Source organism: Aquarana catesbeiana, linkage group LG04 (assembly GCF_042186555.1).
Source record: "Aquarana catesbeiana isolate 2022-GZ linkage group LG04, ASM4218655v1, whole genome shotgun sequence".
Taxonomy (NCBI): Eukaryota; Metazoa; Chordata; class Amphibia; order Anura; family Ranidae; genus Aquarana; species Aquarana catesbeiana.
In genome coordinates this window covers 47423972-47442350 of record NC_133327.1, presented here as the reverse complement: position 1 = coordinate 47442350, position 18379 = coordinate 47423972, and the positions used below count along the sequence as shown (strand labels likewise).

At 44.6% G+C, this 18379-nt stretch overlaps 1 protein-coding gene across 2 annotated transcripts in view; it reads right to left on the bottom strand.

Moving 5' to 3' along the window:
* The window catches only part of PKHD1 (PKHD1 ciliary IPT domain containing fibrocystin/polyductin), a 908610-nt gene that overhangs the window by 300268 nt on the left and 589963 nt on the right, over positions 1–18379 (bottom strand). For both annotated transcript variants that reach the window (XM_073625163.1, XM_073625162.1), the window contains exon 54: positions 8920–9007. In XM_073625163.1, the coding sequence (XP_073481264.1) occupies positions 8920–9007 (88 nt within the window). The remainder of the gene's footprint in view (positions 1–8919; positions 9008–18379) is intronic.

Here is an 18379-nt window from a genome sequence, read left to right as displayed (position 1 = left end):
TTGTGCCCTTAACCCACAGACATTTAGCGCTCCCTGAGTCCCTTCCACTCGAACAGTATTAAAACCCCTTATGGTACATTTTAAAATGTACCACTTTTTCTCTTTGTGCTCCTTTCTTTCCCTTTTATCTCTATCCTAATTTCTTGTCCCCCATCCCTCTCTCTAGCCCTCTTTCTTCTTCTTTCTCTCTCTCTTTCTTTGTTCCTCCCCCTCCTTTCCTCTCCGTTCCATGTATTCTTTATTTTTTCCTTCTCTTACTCCTTGGTGGGGGGCTGTTGGAAATGGGATGAGTGGTAGGGCTGGTGGGGGGTGGGATCAGTGGCAGTGCTGGGGGGAGTTATGATCAGCCAACTTAGGTGCTCTTTATCAAGGTCATCTGCTTATCTGAGAACTGTAGTGGGGACTTTTAATGGCAACTCTAATGACAGGTAGTGTTACTCACTGTATCTCTGCAATCACTGTGTCTCCAGCTCTGTGGTGTCTCACAGCAGTGACTCCTATGCCAAAATCCGGAGATAGGGTCTCCTCCAGCCCCTCCCACTTCATATTCCTCACCAGTCAGCTGACCTCTATTCTCTACCCCCACCCATCCCGTGAACTGAATGGGTGGCTGCGAAGAGGCTGAGTGGGCGGCCGTGGGCTCCAGGAACAGTCCAGCTACGCGGCAACAGGCTCTAGGGACAGCCCCACTGGGTGGCAGCGAAAAAAAGGCTGGGATAGTGGTGCAGGCTTTAGGAACAGCCCAGGATTCGGTGAACCCTGGCAAATCGTTATTCGACCCCCGAGGGGGTCCCGACCCCCAGGTTGAGAACTACTGGTTTAGATCAAAGCATATTCATGTTTTAGAATGGCCCAGTCAAAGTCCAGATCTAAATCCAATTGAGAATCTGTGACAAGACTTGAAAATTGCTGTTCATAGACGCTCTCCGTCCAATCTGACAGAGCTTGAACTATTTTGCAGAGAAGAATGGGCAAAATGCCACTCTGTAGATGTGCAAAGCTGGTAGACACATACCCAAAAAGATCTGCAGCTGTAATTGCAGCAAAAGGTGGTTCTATGAAGTATTGGCTCAGGGAGGCTGAATACAAATGCACGCCACACTTTTCACATATTTATTTCTTCAAAATGATGTGCCGCTTTGTGTTGGTCTATTGCAGGGGTCTCCAAACTATGGCCCTCCAGTTGTTCAGGAACTACAATTTCCATCATGGAGGATGGGGTAAACAGTTCAATCTCTGTATTTGCGAACGATACTAAGCTAAGCAGGGCAATAACTTCTCCGCAGATGTAGAAACCTTGCAAAAAGATCTGAACAAATTAATGGGGTGGGCAACTACATGGCAAATGAGGTTCAATGTAGAAAAATGTAAAATAATGCATTTGGGTGGCAAAAATATGAATGCAATCTATACACTAGGGGAAGAACCTCTGGGGGAATCTAGGATGGATAAGGACCTAGTAGCAGTGGCGTAGCGTGGGGGGTGCAGGGGGTGCCGTGGCCCCGGGCGCAATATTTAGGGGGGCGCCAGTGTGTGTCACTGGCTGCCTCCTCCTAATTTCTAATTTTGTGTCCCCGGGCTCCGGCCGCCATGTTAAGTGTCCGGCGCCCTGTGATTGGGTGTATGGGGGTCATGTGAGGCGCCCCGCCTCCGCACATGACCCCCATACACCCAATCACAGGGCGCTGGATACTGAACATGGCAGCAAGCAGAGCCGCCGCTGTGTTCTCCTCCTCATCCGGATCCATGCAGCCAGGATAAGAAGGTAAGTGAGAGTCATGTTACTGGGAGGGGGAGGGGCGAGAGAGAGACTGTAGGCAGGACAGTGTAGTGTAGTATAGTATGGAGGTCAGTGTAGTGTCACTATGGGGGGCAGTGTAGTGGACAGTATAGTCAGGGCTCCAGGCCTGATGTTCTAACCAGCAGGAGCCCGGGAGGAAGGACATCTCCCATGCTGTTATGATAAGGTCAGTACATTTGTTAGGGGGATGTTGTGTAATTATTGTGCTAGGGGACAGACTGCTGCTCCCCCCATGTAATGTGCTCTCTTGTGCCTTGCAGTGCCCCCCATGTAATGTGTTGTGCCCACCATGTCATGTGCCTTGCAGTGCCCCCCATGTAATGTTCTGTGCCCACCATGTCATGTGCCTTGCAGTGCCCCCCATGTAATGTGCTGTGCCCACCATGTCATGTCATGTGCCTTGCAGTGCCCCCCATGTAATGTGCTGTGCCCACCATGTCATGTGCCTTGCAGTGCCCCCCATGTAATGTGCTGTGCCCACCATGTCATGTGCCTTGCAGTGCCCACTATGTAATGTGCTGTGCCCACCATGTCATGTCATGTGCATTGCAGTGCCCCCCATGTAATGTGCTGTGCCCACCATGTCCTGTCATGTGCATTGCAGTGCCCCCCATGTAATGTGCTGTGCCCACCATGTCCTGTCATGTGCCTTGCAGTGTCCCCATGTAATGCGCTGTGCCCACCATGTCATGTCATGTGCCTTGCAGTGTCCCCATGTAATGCGCTGTGCCCACCATGTCATGTCATGTGCCTTGCAGTGCCCCCCATGTAATGTGCTGTGCCCACCATGTCCTGTCATGTGCATTGCAGTGCCCCCCATGTAATGTGCTGTGCCCACCATGTCCTGTCATGTGCCTTGCAGTGTCCCCATGTAATGCGCTGTGCCCACCATGTCATGTCATGTGCCTTGCAGTGCCCCCCATGTAATGTGCTGTGCCCACCATGTCCTGTCATGTGCCTTGCAGTGTCCCCATGTAATGCGCTGTGCCCACCATGTCATGTGCCTTGCAGTGCCCCCCATGTAATGTGCTGTGCCCACCATGTCCTGTCATGTGCATTGCAGTGCCCCCCATGTAATGTGCTGTGCCCACCATGTCCTGTCATGTGCATTGCAGTGCTCCCCATGTAATGTGCTGTGCCCCTATGTAATGTGCTGTGCCCACCATGTCATGTGCATTGCAGTGTCCCCATGTAATGTGCTGTGCCCACCATGTCATGTCATGTGCCTTGAAGTGCCCCCCATGTAATGTGATGTGTCCAGTATGTCATTTGCTGTACATTGCAGTGCCCACCATGTAATGCGCTGTGCTGACCATGTCATGTGCTGTGCCTTGCATTGCCCACCATGTAATGTGCAATGCCCGCTATGTAATTTGCAGTGTCCACCATGTCATGTGCTGTGCCATACAGTGATCTCACCATGTAATATGCAGTGCCCACCGTGTAATGTGCAGCACCCACCATGTCATGTGCACTTCCCACCATGTCATGTGCTATGCTGTGCCCACCCTGCCATGTGCTGTGCCCAGCATGTAGTGTGTTATGCCCACTGTGTAATGTGCTGTGCTGTTCAACAGTGCCCACCATGTCATGTGCAGTTCCTAACATGTAATGTGCTGTGTCCAGTATGTCATTTGCTGTACATTGCAGTGCCCACCATGTAATGCGCTGTGCTGAACAATGTCATGTGCTGTGCATTGCATTGCCCTTCATGTGATGTGCAGTGCCCACGATGTCATGCTGTGCCTTGCAGTGCCCACCATGTCATGTGCAGTTCCTAACATGTAATGTGCAGTTGCATTTCCCACCATGAAACGTGCTATGCCATGCAGTGCCCACCATGTAATGTGTTGTGCCCACCATGTAATGTTATGTGCCATTCAGTGCCCACCATGTAATGCGCTGTGCCCACCACGTCATGTGCTGTGCCATGCAGTGCCCACCATGTAATGCGCTGTACCCACCATGTAATGTGCTGTGTCATGCAGTGCCCCCCATGTAATGCGCTGTACCCACCATGTAATGTGCTGTGTCATGCAGTGCCCCCCATGTAATGCGCTGTACCCACCATGTAATGTGCTGTGTCATGCAGTGCCCCCCATGTAATGCGCTGTACCCACCATGTAATGTGCTGTGTCATGCAGTGCCCACCATGAAATGTGTTGTGTTGTGCAGTACCAACCATGTCATGTGCTGTGCTCACCATATAATGTACTGTGCCTACCTTGTAATGTGCTGTATTGGGCAGTGCCAACCGCGTAATGTGCTGTGCCCGCCATTAAATGTGCTGTATCCATGTATCCACCATGTAATGTGTTGTGCCAACCATGTGATGTACTGTGCTATAACCCCCCCTCCTGTGTAATGTACTATGCTGTGCCCCCTACAGACTCACCCCCTCACTCCCACCCCCCTCTCTCTCTCATCCCCTCTCTTTCACCCTGTTCTCTCTCTCTCTCTCTCTCTCCCCCCTCTCTCTCTCTCTCTCTCTCTCTCTCTCTCTCTCTCTCTCTCCCCCCCCTCTCTCTCTCTCTCTCTCTCTCTCTCTCTCCCCCCCCCCCCCCCCTCTCTCTCTCTCTCTCTCTCTCTCTCTCTCCCCCCCCCCCTCTCTCTCTCTCTCTCTCCCCCCCCCCCCCCCCTCTCTCTCTCTCTCTCTCTCTCTCTCTCTCTCTCTCTCTCTCTCCTCTCTCTCCCCCCCCCCCCTCTCTCTCTCTCTCCCCCCCCCCCTCTCTCTCTCTCTCTCTCTCTCTCTCTCCCCCCTCTCTCTCTCTCTCCCCCCCTCTCTCTCTCTCTCTCTCTCTCTCCCCCCCCCCCCCCTCTCTCTCTCTCCCCCCTCTCTCTCTCTCTCTCTCCCCCCTCTCTCTCTCTCTCCCCCTCTCTCTCTCTCTCTCTCCCCCCTCTCTCTCTCTCTCCCCCCTCTCTCTCTCTCTCTCCCCCCCCTCTCTCTCTCTCTCTCCCCCCCCCTCTCTCTCTCCCCCCCTCTCTCTCTTTAATTTAAATTTCACAAAAAATTTTTGCGTTTTCATCTTATTTATTTTCATAAAAAGGCCCACCAACATCCTTAGCACCAGGCCCATGATGCTCTTAATCTGGGCCTGAGTATAGTGGTTAGTGTAGTATAGTATAGTGGTCAGTATGGTGTAGTGTAGTATGGTGGACAGTGTAGTGTAGTGGTTAGTGTAGTGGACAGTGTAGTATGGTGGACAGTATAGTGTAGTATAGTGTAGTGGACAGTGTAGTATGGTGGTCAGTATAGTGTAGTATAGTGGACAGTGTAGTATGCTGGTCAGTATAGTGTAGTGTAGTGGACAGTGTAGTGGTTAGTGTAGTGGACAGTGTAGTATGGTGGTCAGTGTAGTATAGTGGTCAGTGTAGTGGTTAGTGTAGTATGGTGGACAGTGTAGTATGGTGGACAGTATAGTGTAGTATAGTATAGTGGTCAGTGTAGTATGGTGGTCAGTGTAGTATGGTGGTCAGTGTAGTGGTTAGTGTAGTGGACAGTGTAGTATGGTGGACAGTGTAGTATGGTGGTCAGTATCGTATAGTGTAGTGGACAGTGTAGTATGGTGGTCAGCGTAGTATGGTGGTCAGTGTAGTATGGTGGTCAGTGTAGTGGTCAGTGTAGTATGGTGGTCAGTATAGTGTAGTATAGTGGACAGTGTAGTGTGGTCAGTGTAGTATGGTGGTCAGTGTAGTATAGTGGTCAGTGTAGTGTAGTATGGTGGTCAGTGTAGTATGGTGGTCAGTGTAGTATAGTGGTCAGTGTAGTGTAGTATGGTGGTCAGTGTAGTATGGTGGACAGTGTAGTATAGTGGTCAGTGTAGTGGTTAGTGTGGTGGACAGTGTAGTGTGGTGGTCAGTGTAGTGTGGTGGTCAGTGTAGTGTGGTGGTCAGTGTAGTGTGGTGGTCAGTATAATGTAGTATAGTGAACAGTGTAGTATAGTGGACAGTGTAGTATGGTGGTCAGTATAGTGTAGTATAGTGGACAGTGTAGTATGGTGGTCAATGTAGTGTAGTATAATGGACAGTGTAATGTAGTATAGTGGACAGTGTAGTGTAGTATGGTGGTCAGTGTAGTATGGTGGTCAGTGTAGTATGGTGGTCAGTATAATGTAGTATAGTGGACAGTGTAGTGTAGTATAGTGGTCAAGTGTAGTGTAGTATAGTGGACAGTGTAGTGTAGTATGGTGGTCAGTGTAGTGGTCAGTGTAGTATAGTGGTCAGTATAGTATAGTGGTCAGTGTAGTGGACAATGTAGTGTAGTGGACAGTGTAGTTCTCAGTGTAGTGGTCAGTATAGGAATCCGGTAGGTCAGTACTATTGTATTTGAAGGGACTCAGGGATAGCTAAAAGTCCACAGGTTGGGGGGGGGGCGCAAATTACTTGCCTTGCCCCGGGTGCTGACAACCCACGCTACGCCACTGCCTAGTAGATGATAGGCTCAGCAATGGCATACAATGCCAAGCTGCTGCTAACAAAGCAAACAGAATATTGGCATGCATTAAAAAGGGATCAACTCCAGAGATAAAACGATAATTCTCCCACTAATTTTTAAATATAGTATTTTTTATGGGGATCAATATTGTTCCTTTTCCATACTCTTCCATATATTTATATAAAAATATTTTTTAATATTTTTTAATTTTTAATATTAATTATTATATTGAGCTATTTTTTTGATTTAGCAATGTTTTTTCTTTCTGCCCTGTCAGTTTCACGTTTTAAATTAGCACCTGAAGGATATGTTAATCGCCCAGTGATGCTGAGCTTCTCCTGCAGGTGGCGCGTGATGTTGGCGCTTTTGGATTAGTTTAAGTTCTGTCTAGGTTTCAATCCTTTGTTTAATGTGTCACCCCGGCAACATTCATTTACTGAGGAGCACCAGGTAGAGGCTTGGTTTTCCTTCCCTTAGAGCGGAGGTGAAAACGAGGCTTGGTGCGCAGTGGGATACTATATAGGGGACGGCTTTACACGTAGCCCGTGCCCCTTTGAAGACGTCAACTAATGACGAAACATGTAGGGCGTGGCTACGTTGTAAGCCGTCACGATTGCCCCATGTTATGCACGGGTTACTGAGAGTTTTTTATGCCGGCTTGTTTTTAATTGTCTCTACACTTTACGGAGCGTGCACTCTCCGTTTTGATTTTTATTTTTATCAATAAATTTGGAAGCTTTTTTACACTATTGGAGCCCCGCTCTTTTGCTTTTCCCTTTATCCCACTGGGAGCAAGAGAGCTTTCCTTTCCCCCCCTCCAGACGTTTCCCTTGGACCAGCCCGGACTGAAGACAGCATTCCTGACAGCAGCTGGGGAGATCTTCTTCACACACGGTCCCTGCAGAGGGCAATATCTGCATGTTTGATAGACCCTGTCAGCGAGGGGGTCCAACACGGAGGGTAAGGGTCCACCTTTACTATTTTTATTAATTGGAGTCATCGCTAGTGGAGTGGTATCACCTTGCACTTCCCTTTCCTTTGTTGATCCACTTACAGGGATAGTGGTTGCTGCAAAGCCGCACAGTGGATGGAAGTACCTTCACTGATGAACTTTTTATGTTTAAATTCACAGACTGGGACTTGTAATCTTCACGTTTTCATATCCAAATAAATTTTTTTTTTTTTTTTTTGTGTGTATTTCATATGTACACTTTTCACTATTTTCACTTTGCCATTTTATTCAGCTTTTATGATTTGCACGCATTCACTTATGCCATTTGTTGAGCCATTAATTTGTTCTCAGTAGATCCTGGGTCTTACAACCACGTATATGCATTTACATTTATTTGTGCATTTTTATATTTTCAGCGCACTTTTTATTTTTTATTAATTCTCCCACTCTACAAGACTCTGGTCCGGCCGCACCTAGAGTATGCTGTCCAGTTCTGGGCACCAGCCCTCAGGAAGGATGTACTGGAAATGGAGCAAGTACAAAGAAGGGCAACAAAGCTAATAAAGGGTCTGGAGGATCTTAGTTATGAGGAAAGGTTGCGAGCACTGAACTTATTCTCTCTGGAGAAGAGACGCTTGAGAGGGGAAATGATTTCAATATACAAATACCATACTGGTGACCCTACAATAGGGATAAAACTTTTTCGCAGAAGGGAGTTTACCAAAACTCATGGCCACTCATTAAAATTAGAAGAAAAGAGGTTTAACCTTAAACTACGTAGAGGGTTCTTTACTGTAAGAGCGGCAAGGATGTGGAATTCCCTTCCACAGGCAGTGGTCTCAGCAGGGAGCATTGATAGCTTCAAGAAACTATTAGATAATCATCTGAATGACCGCAACATACAGGGATATACAATGTAATACTGACATATAATGACACACATAGGTTGGACTTGATGGACTTGTGTCTTTTTTCAACCTCACCTACTATGTATTTATGTAGTCATGTCTGTGAATGTCAGAGTTTTTCAATGCCTCATGGAATGTGTAGTTCTGTAACAGCTGGAGGGCCGTAGTTTGGAGATCCCTGGTCTATTGCATGAAATCCCAATAAAATACATTTACGTTCTTGATTGTAACATGACGAAATGTGGAAAATTTCAAGGGGTATGAATACTTTCTTTAAGCCACTGTATAAATATTACCGTATTACCAATCCAGCGCTGATTCCTAGTCCACTTTCTGACAAGACACACACTTTTACCTTTTTTACATTTTCCTTACCCAGCACTGCTTCTTCCTCCTTTATCCAACAAGGCTCCCACTGTCACTTTAATGTCTATTATCCATCTAGATTGTCATGTCACATAAGGTGAACTCATTTCTAACGTACCTTTTTTTGTTGGGTATATTTTGCTGTATACATATAGTAAATGTACTTGTTTCTTTATTTTTGAGGTATCTGTATTGTATCCACTTATTTGTAGCAATTTCTTTGTACAGATCTATAGGATACTGTACTATAAATAAATAACCTTAGTCATAAGACTGATCATGCATAATCTATGGTCATTCCATTTGTATGTAGTACATTCTTGCTGTTCTGGTCACATGCATCTCTACTTTTCCCTAGGTATATTCAGACAATATTTAACAATGGCCCTAGAGTCGTCTCAGGTATAGTGATAATACTCAAATATGCTGTGTTTAGACTTTCTTCCCGATAACCTACATTTCATTTCCAGGCGCAATGTCAGCCCCGAGACGTGTCCACGGTTTGCTGGGATAAGCACTATGAATCTTTAACTTTCCATAAACTTCTGCAGTAAGCAAAACAAAGATATTAGTTGAAGAAGGAAAACATCTGTTGATATTATAAGACAGTAGTTTGCTTGACATTTGCACAGGGTTCCATCAATTTTAAAAGAAACACTGTCACCAACCTAAACAAATTGCAGGTAAAAGTACAAACTATTTAAGTATTTTAAATGCTTACTTGCATCATTTTTCCTTTCTATAATTTTTTTTTTTTTTTATTGACTTATAACATGCCCCTGAAATTCCTAGGGAATTAAAACTTCAGAAGCTGTCAATTCCCTAGCACAGCCCCTTCCTCCCTTGGACTTCACAGTCCTCTCCTCTTCTGGGAGTTTCTGATTACTGTTTGTGCTGTCCCAGCTCCTCCATCCCTTCCTTCACCTCCCTACATAACCTTTTATGTAGCTGCTGTGAGAAGAGTAAAGGGGAATACTATATAGTGTCATTTGAGTAACAGCTCTAATGCCCCATACACACGGTCGGATTTTCCGATGGAAAATGTGTGATAGGACCTTGTTGTCGGAAATTCCGACCGTGTGTAGGCTCCATCACACATTTTCCATCGGATTTTCCGACACACAAAGTTTGAGAGCTTGCTATAAAATTTTCCGGCAACAAAATCCATTGTCGGAAATTCCGATCGTGTGTACACAAATCCGACGGACAAAGTGCCACGCATGCTCAGAATAAATAAAGAGATGAAAGCTATTGGCCACTGCCCCGTTTATAGTCCCGACGTATGTGTTTTACGTCACCGCATTTAGAACGATCGGATTTTCCGACAACTTTGTGTGACCGTGTGTATGCAAGACAAGTTTGAGCCAACATCCGTCGGAAAAAAATCCTAGGATTTTGTTGTCGGAATGTCCGAACAAAGTCCGACCGTGTGTACGGGGCATAAGTCTGCTAAGGTTGCTGACATCATATCCAAGATGTAGGTGCCCAGCAGCACTTTCCAGGCTTTTAGATGTCTATACAAGTGAGGCTTTTACAAGTAAATATCATGCAATAAATATGTTAAATACGCATATAATCTTATAGGAAGATTGTTGTTGAAGTGAAAAGTCTGGCAACAGGGTCACTTTAAGGGGATCAGTACCATCTAGAATACAAAACCCTTTACATAGCATGGTGGTGAACATGGTAGTGGGGGTGAGAGGGCCTTGGTTAATGGCACTGTCACCAGGCTATGGATTTTTAAATAATTACATATTTTGAACAAGCATTAACTGACCTCTGTAGCAGCAGACAACGTTTACAGCAGATATTACTTACACTTTCATTTTGGCAACTTTGCTCATTTTGCTCCTATCTCTCTACCCTCAGCAGGGACCTTGCAGCCTTCTGACCTTTAATGTAAACATAGAACACAGGAAGAGAGGAGAGAGCAGAGTGCTGAGGCCAGACTTGAGTGACTTCATGGCTTTCCTTGTGATTTTTGAGATTGAATTGCTCCGCAGTGTCTGCAGCTACAGAAGTCAGTGAAGACTTGTTTTAAAACCAATCTATGGCTTGTTAGGAATATGTAAAGTACTTGAATAGCAATACCTTGGTCGAGAATATTCTTTACGTTTTACTCACAAAATTTTGATTCCTGTCAGTACATGTTTGGTTGTAGAGACATAAGGTGGGCAGGTTTAAGGGTATTGAAACATAAAGCTGAAAGACAGCAACCAAGCATGGGGTAGGAACAATGGACAGCAGAGCTGACTATGGGAATCTCTGAGAGAAGCAAAAGGGCCTTGAGTCTCATATCCTGCATGTAATGCAGGGGTGTCAAACTTAACTTCATTACGGTCCATATCATTTTATGGTTGCTGTCAAAGGGCAAAGCTGTCCTTGTAGCCACATAAGGCTTCTGTGTTTAAATGTGGAAGTGGTGAGCAGAGGACAAGAGCCAGAGGTACTGGAACGAAGTTCAGCCATGTTCCAGCTGCAAAAAAGCCCTGAGTGTGAGGGCCACATGAAATGGCCTGGTAGGCCGAATTTGGCCCACAGGCCTTGTGTTTGACACATGTCATGTAATGTTTTCATGTGGAAGTAATGTGACTGTTCAGCAACCAACTGTTTAATGTGGAACTCTAGCACTTTTTATTTTTAGAGAATGGTCATGAGGACAGGTGGTGAGGTTATAGCCTAGAGGATGATCTAAGGCCTCCCCCCTCCTTTCATTACTAAAAACTTTGGATACAGTTCTAATATAAATGCTGGTGACTTTTCCCACAAGATTCAGGTCAATGCTGGTTGGTCCAACCCCTTCTCTGTGAATAGGATTGATGGACATGTATCACCTATCTGTAGGTGTTACTCCACACACCCAAGGGCTGTTGAAGTCTTCAAAGGGTTTGCGTTATTCATTGCACACCCCCTACCCATTGCTTTTGCATGAATCACCCACCCAGATTGGACATTAGGTAGATGGAACAGCATTGATAATAGTGGGAACCATGTTAAGTACAGAATTGAACTTGAATAGTTTTTTCAGTCATTTAACTAACTTTGCAGGGTGACAAAAGACTGATCACCAGTGTAAATGGCTGTTATTAGTCTGGCCACCAATGTCCATGGGGATTCAAATACACTATTTGCAGAAATTTGGTGACCTTTTCATGGAACTAGGCTGAAACCAAATGAAATATACTGGCCTTGTAACATTTTATTTTATTTTTCAGTATAGTAAAGTAACCACCAGCCTCAAGCAAAGCACAGGCACACAATTCATGGGAAATGTATGGTACATCTGCAAATGGTTGATTTTATATTTTCTTCTACATTGGCAAATATCCATTATTTGAATATTACATTAATCCCCAGTTTCCTTGGATAATTTGTACCTTTAGCAAAATTATTTTTCTATTGTATTTTGGCTGAAGCCAGCAAAGGGCATTCTGCTTTTCATTAGTAAATAAGCTGAAGGATAAGTAACAGTATGATACACACAGCAGTATCTAAAGAAACAGGATTAATGGAATGAGAACCAATTGTGCTATAAAGCTTTGTCCAAATTTGTCAGCGAGATAAAATCGGTAATGCTTTCTAAAGTGAACCTGCAATGCAATTAAAATAATAAATGATGATCTAATGAATATAAAACAGGCACCTATCTTCCGGATGATGCCTTTGCTTATATCTTCATGTCTGCTCTAGGATTCCCTGATATAAATGAGTAATACTTCAAGGCATTGTACACTTTCAAAAAGTTTTTTTGTTTTAACTAGGTATTAGGCTAACGCTACTGGCGTTTTTATAACATCCAGTGTGCATGAGGCCTAATGCCACATACACACGAGCGGACTTTACGGCAGACTTTGTCCGGCGGACTTTTCGACGGACTTTCCGAATGGATGGACTTGCCTACACACGATCAACCAAAGTCCGAGGGATTTGTATGTGATGACGTACGACCGGACTAAAACAAGGAAGTTCATAGCCAGTAGCCGATAGCTGCCCTAGTGTCGGTTTTTGTCCGTCGCACTAGCATACAGGTCCGTCGAACTTTTGGGGGAAAAAAGTCCGCTGGAGCCCACACACGATCGAATTGTCTGACGGACTCCGGTCCGCCGGACCAAGTATACCGCAAAGTCCGGTCGTGTGTATGCGGCATTAGAGTAGTTATATTCCCCGTGTCTTTGTTTGCCTTACCTTGTAACGATGGGCTCACATGTTGTGGCTGCAGTTTGTAATGCCATGACTGATTGATTCCCACATGTCCATGTATTGCTTCTACTAGTTTATCCCTATGGACCAGAGGGACAGGAGAACTTCCTGTTCCCGGTCACAGAGTGTCCAATGCATATACTGTTATCTGCTCTGTGTTGCATCACAAATGTGGAAGTGCTTAGATGATGAAACACATCACCTCCAAACTGCAAGTGAGCCCTCTGTGTGTCTGTGAACGTTCTGACTGTTTGTGTCTGTGTCAGATCTAATTACTATTTAGCTCTCACCTGTATCAGCACTAGGCTAAGAGGCCCAGGCATTGTGGGATATGTAGCTTCTTCACAGGAAATGTCAGTTCTCAGATCACAGACATAGGTCATGCATTAACCTGTGCAGTGTCATGCCTTATGCCTCTTGTTTCTACACAAACAGAAACTTCTGACAAGAGAATGTAAAGATTTTCTCTACTTTAGGCTGTCCGTACGCTGCAACAAATGTCATCATGAAACTACATGATCAATGCACATCCATATGCAGGTGGAAAACACAAGGCGCAGGTAGGAAGGTTTACAGTGCTTTTAAAGTTACCATTTCCCAGAAATGTCTGCAAAATTTCAACATTATGGTGAAAAGCGTTGAAATAAATTTAGAAGGAGGTTTGTTAACTCCTTGGAGCCGGTGCCAGCCGGGCTTTTAAGGGGTTTAAAATGCTGGGAGGTGGGGCTTATGGTCATGTGACTGCCGTAGTTGGCTGTCACGACAGTCACATGATCAGAAAGCTCACGATCGCTGTTAGCTGCTGGTAACTGTACCAGGAGCACGCAGGGGGGCACACGCTCTCGGCACAGCTCTATTTGCACTAATGCACTGGAAATGAAAGGCATTCATGTATACACAGAAAATACATTTTAAATACCGTTTTTTGTTTTTTTTTTATAATTGATCACATAATCACTGATCTCAGCTGCAATAAGAGATAGGGGTGGAGAAGCAGCGAAAGGCGTACCAGGACACATACTGGCAATTGAATGACAGGCAGGCTGCTCTCCTAGCACAGCCAGAAAACTGACCACACTGGGATGGATGTGCTCTCATGCATAGTGGGGTCAGTTTGAAATAGGAAAGCAGGGGAACTGGCAGAACATGGTACAGCACACATATATCAGGAAAAATGCTGGGGCAATATCCCTTCCTTTCCTGGCAGTGCACTCCACCCTATTGATAATATAGGTCCAGTGCATTAGACTGAGGATGTGGTGGTTTGGAGGGGCGGGGGTTAGAGGCCTACCTGGAGCTGGAAACAACTATTAGCACACTGATTGGCCTGAGACGCTTAAGTAGATAAAAAGGTATGTGCCATCATGTTTTGTGACTCTTCAGATCATTTTTATCATTTTAAAGGAAAGATATTAGGAGAGGAACAATAAACCTGCCAATGATAACCATCTGAAAATGTCAGTTGCCTATTTTCTAAATCACTGACCCAAAGAAGCACGATAATAACTGTCTTTTCTTTTTTGAGTTTTCTCAACTGTATATTTGTTTTGAGTCCATGACCAGTGAATGGCCGGAAACAGCCAGGTGATTAGAGGGAGGTCAGCAATAGCAGACTTAATATTTATCCCATGACAGGTTTAGTTGACATCCATTTCTCTCTAACTTCACAAACTCTAACACATTTAGCTCCAACAAGGTATGCTATTGTCCAATATCTACATTTTATGCTTAATGCCCATTTTTAGAAAAATTGGAACCCTCTCATCCCTCACAGCCACCTCACTGCCACCCTCTCATATAAAAACCTAAGACCCTTTTAGCTCACCTAAATCCGCAGTCAACCCTCCCGTCCCACCACATTACCTATTCCGGATATAAAGAACACTGAAAGACCATATTGTGATGTCTCAACGCCACAGCTGGAGTCTTCAGTTCCCTGTGAGGACCCAGCTGCTGGATTCATTGGAAAGCATACACGTCTCCAGACAATAAAGTAGGCACCCAAAGAAGGACCATCTCACTCTGCAGTCTAGAAAACTTGAGACCTGACGACAGATTCAGGAAAGTATTTGAGCCATTTAGACTTTGTTTTTTTATTAAATTACTGGGGCAATTATATAGAGGTGTGTACTGTGGAGGGGCAGGAGGGAGGGGTATATGAATTTGAATACTTACTCTTTGATTATTTAAATTTAATCTCTATTCAGCTTCACAAAATCTGACACTTCAGCTTGAGTGTTAGGGGTCTCATTAACCACTTCAGCCCCAGAGGATTTTACCTCCTTCCTGACCAAAGCACTTTTTGCGATTCGGCACTGCGTCGTATTAACTGACAATTGCGTGGTCGTGCGACGTTGTACCCAAACAAAACTGACGTCCTTTTTTTCCCACAAATAGAGCTTTCTTTTGGTGGTATTTGATCGCCTCTGCGGTTTTTATTTTTTGCGCTATAAACAAAAAAAGCAACAATTTTGAAAAAAACGCAATATTTTTTACTTTCTGCTATAATAAATATCCCCCAAAAATATATAAAAAAAATTTTTTTCCCTCAGTTTAGGACAATATGTATTCTTCTACATATTTTTGGAAAAAAAAAAATCGCAATAAGCGTATACTGATTGTTTTGCACAAAATTTATAGCGCCTACAAATTAGAGGATAGTTTTATAGCATTTTTATTTTAAATTTTTTTTTTTTTTATTAGTAATGGCGGCGATCTGCGATTTTTATTGGGAATGCGACATTATGGCGGACAGATCGGACACTTTTGACACTATTTTGGGACCATTGTCATTTATACAGCGATCAGTCCTATAAAAATGCATTGATTACTGTGTAAATGACACTGGCAGTGAAGGGGTTAACCACTAGGGGGGCGGTGAAGGGGTTAAGTGTGTCCTAGGGAGTGATTCTAACTGTGGGAGGGCTGGGCTACAAGTGACACGACAGTGATCAATGCTCTCAATGACAGAGAGCAGTGATCTCTGTCCTGTCACTAGGCAGAACGGGGAAATGTTTTGTTTACAAAAGCAACTCCCCGTTCTACCTCTCCGTGACACGATCGTGGGCACCTGGCGGACATCGAGTCCACGGGACCCGCAGTCACGGAGACCGCGGCGCCCGTGCCCGCAGCGCCGCTTCTTAAAGGGGACGTACCTGTATGCCCTTTTGCCTACCAATGCCATTCTGCCAACGTATATTGGCGTGCGCTGGTCGGCAACCGGTTAAAGCAGATCTAAATTCTCCTATTGTTTTCAGCCAAGGAAGCTGCCATTTTGGCCTCGGTTTGATCTTAATGATGCACATGTGATCAGTTATGACACCAGCCATTGGATGGTTTGACAGTTTGGTTGAGAGCACAACCAATGTGACAGGTAAATTCCCATTGTGTCTTGGCAATGTCAGGGCTTGTTCACACTTGACCACATTTCTAATGCTTAACAAATGCTCCCATAGCGTTAGTATGAGTGTTAGACTTGCGTTAATGAGCTTTAGTATGGGCGTTAGACTGGGGTCAATGAGCTTTAAAATGAGTGTTAGACTGGGGTCAATGAGCTTTAGTATGGGCATTACACTGGGGTCAATGAGCTTTAGTATGGGCGTTACACTGGCGTCAATGAGCTTTAGTATGGGCGTTATACTGGTGCTTTACAAGCAGTAAAAAGTTAAAAATGCTCCCCAAATGCCCTATGCGCAGTTTTGAAGCGTTTGATGAGCGTTAAGGTGCATTAAAACCACTCCACAATGGAAAGTGACGTTACAGGAAGAAAACCAATTTTAATGCCCTGCAACCGCACCGCAACCGTACCGCACACGTCTGCCAGAGCGTTTGCAAAGCATTACCATAGACTTGAATGGGAGGCGTTGAAAGGCTTTAACCGCTTACCGACCGCCTCACGCAGATATACTGCGGCAGAAGGGCACATACAGGCAGATTAACATACCTGTACGTTGCCCTTTAAGAGGCAGCTTGCGGGCGCGCCCTGGGAGCTCCGTGACCGTGATTGCGGGTCCCGAGGACCCGTCCACGGGGATACCCGCGATCGTCTCAGGGTGAGGAAGAACGGGGAGATGCTAATGTAAACAAGCATCTCCCGTTCTGCCTAGTGACACTGTCACTGATCAGCTCTCCCTGTAATCGGGAGCGCTGATCAGTGACGTGTCACACACAGCCCCTCCCCCCCACAGTTAGAATCACTTCCTAGGACACACTTAACCCCTACAGCGCCACCTAGTGGTTAACCCCTTCACTGCCAGTGACATTTTTACAGTAATTAATGCAATTTTTTAGCATTGATCGCTGTATTAATCCAAAAAATGTGTCAAAAATGTCTGATATGTCCGCCATAATGTCGCTGTCACAATAAAAATCGCTGATCGCCGCCATTACTAGTAAAAAAAAAAAAAAATCAATAAAAATGCCATAAAACTATCCCCTATTTTGTAGACTCTATAACTTTTGTGCAAACCAATCAATAAATGCTTATTACAATTTTTTTTAACCAAAAATATGTAGAAGAATACGTATCGGCCTAAACTGAGGAAAAAAATATTTATTATAGCAAAAAGTAAAAAATAATGTGTTTTTTTCAAAATTGTCACTATTTTTTGTTTATAGCGCAAAAAATAAAAACCGCAGAGGTGATCAAATACCACCAAAAGAAAGCTCTATTTGTGGGGAAAAAAAGGACGACAATTTTGTTTGGGAGCCACTTCGCACGACCGCGCAATTGTCAGTTAAAGCGACACAGTGCCGAATCACAAAAAGTGCTCTGGTCAGGAAAGGGGTAAATTCTTCCGGGGCTGAAGTGGTTAAATGCCTCCTTACTCGACATAAGTCTTCAATTATGAAGTGAAGCGACGTGACGCTAACGCTTCATGTGTTTTGATAATGTGAACAGCACTGTGTGCTGTCCATTGTGTGATTTGCATAGGCGTTTGAGGGGCCTTTTTAACGCCCCTCAAATGCCTGCTTCTAATGCCAGTGTGAACTTAGCCAAACTATTTCTTAAAACTGTTAAAGTGGTGGGTTAAGTCCCGCTTTAACAGTCTAACCGTATGCTGATAAAACACAGCTATTACCACGGGGTCAGACTCTTGGCATCGACTGTCAAACCTTAAGTGACCTCCTTGACACTGAAGCTGAAGTGTCAGACTCCAGAGGACAAACCAAAATCTTGAATACGAAATTTTGCCCAATTATAATAAAATACTAATGGACATTCATTCCTGCAAAAGGCTAATGAAGACTGGACCTCTTTCAAATAAATCATAAGTTTGATCTCGTGGAAAAAGTACATACACGTTCTTACTCAGAACAAAAAGCTTTGCTGAATCAAACTATGCCAATCAAGGTAACAATGCATAGGAATACATTTACGGGCCTGTACATTTCATGGGCTTAGTGCCCCTTTAAGCAAACATGTGCAACTGATATTATGCTGCTATTTGCATATCCGCAGTGCAGGAAACCAGGCACCGGGGCAAAGCAGAGCAGTCTAAAATAGAGTAAGTGCTTAAGGGCTAGTTTCAGCCAATCTCCCATTTGCTTCCTAATGCAATAATTATGCAAATGACACAACTCCACTAGATACAATAAGAAAAAAAATTAAATAAAACATGAGCACAGGTTTTCAAATGTGTTTCATCCTGTCATGAAAAGAGCCAGAGAAGCCTATGCCGACTGATATAATAGACTCAGGAAACATCTATTTCGCA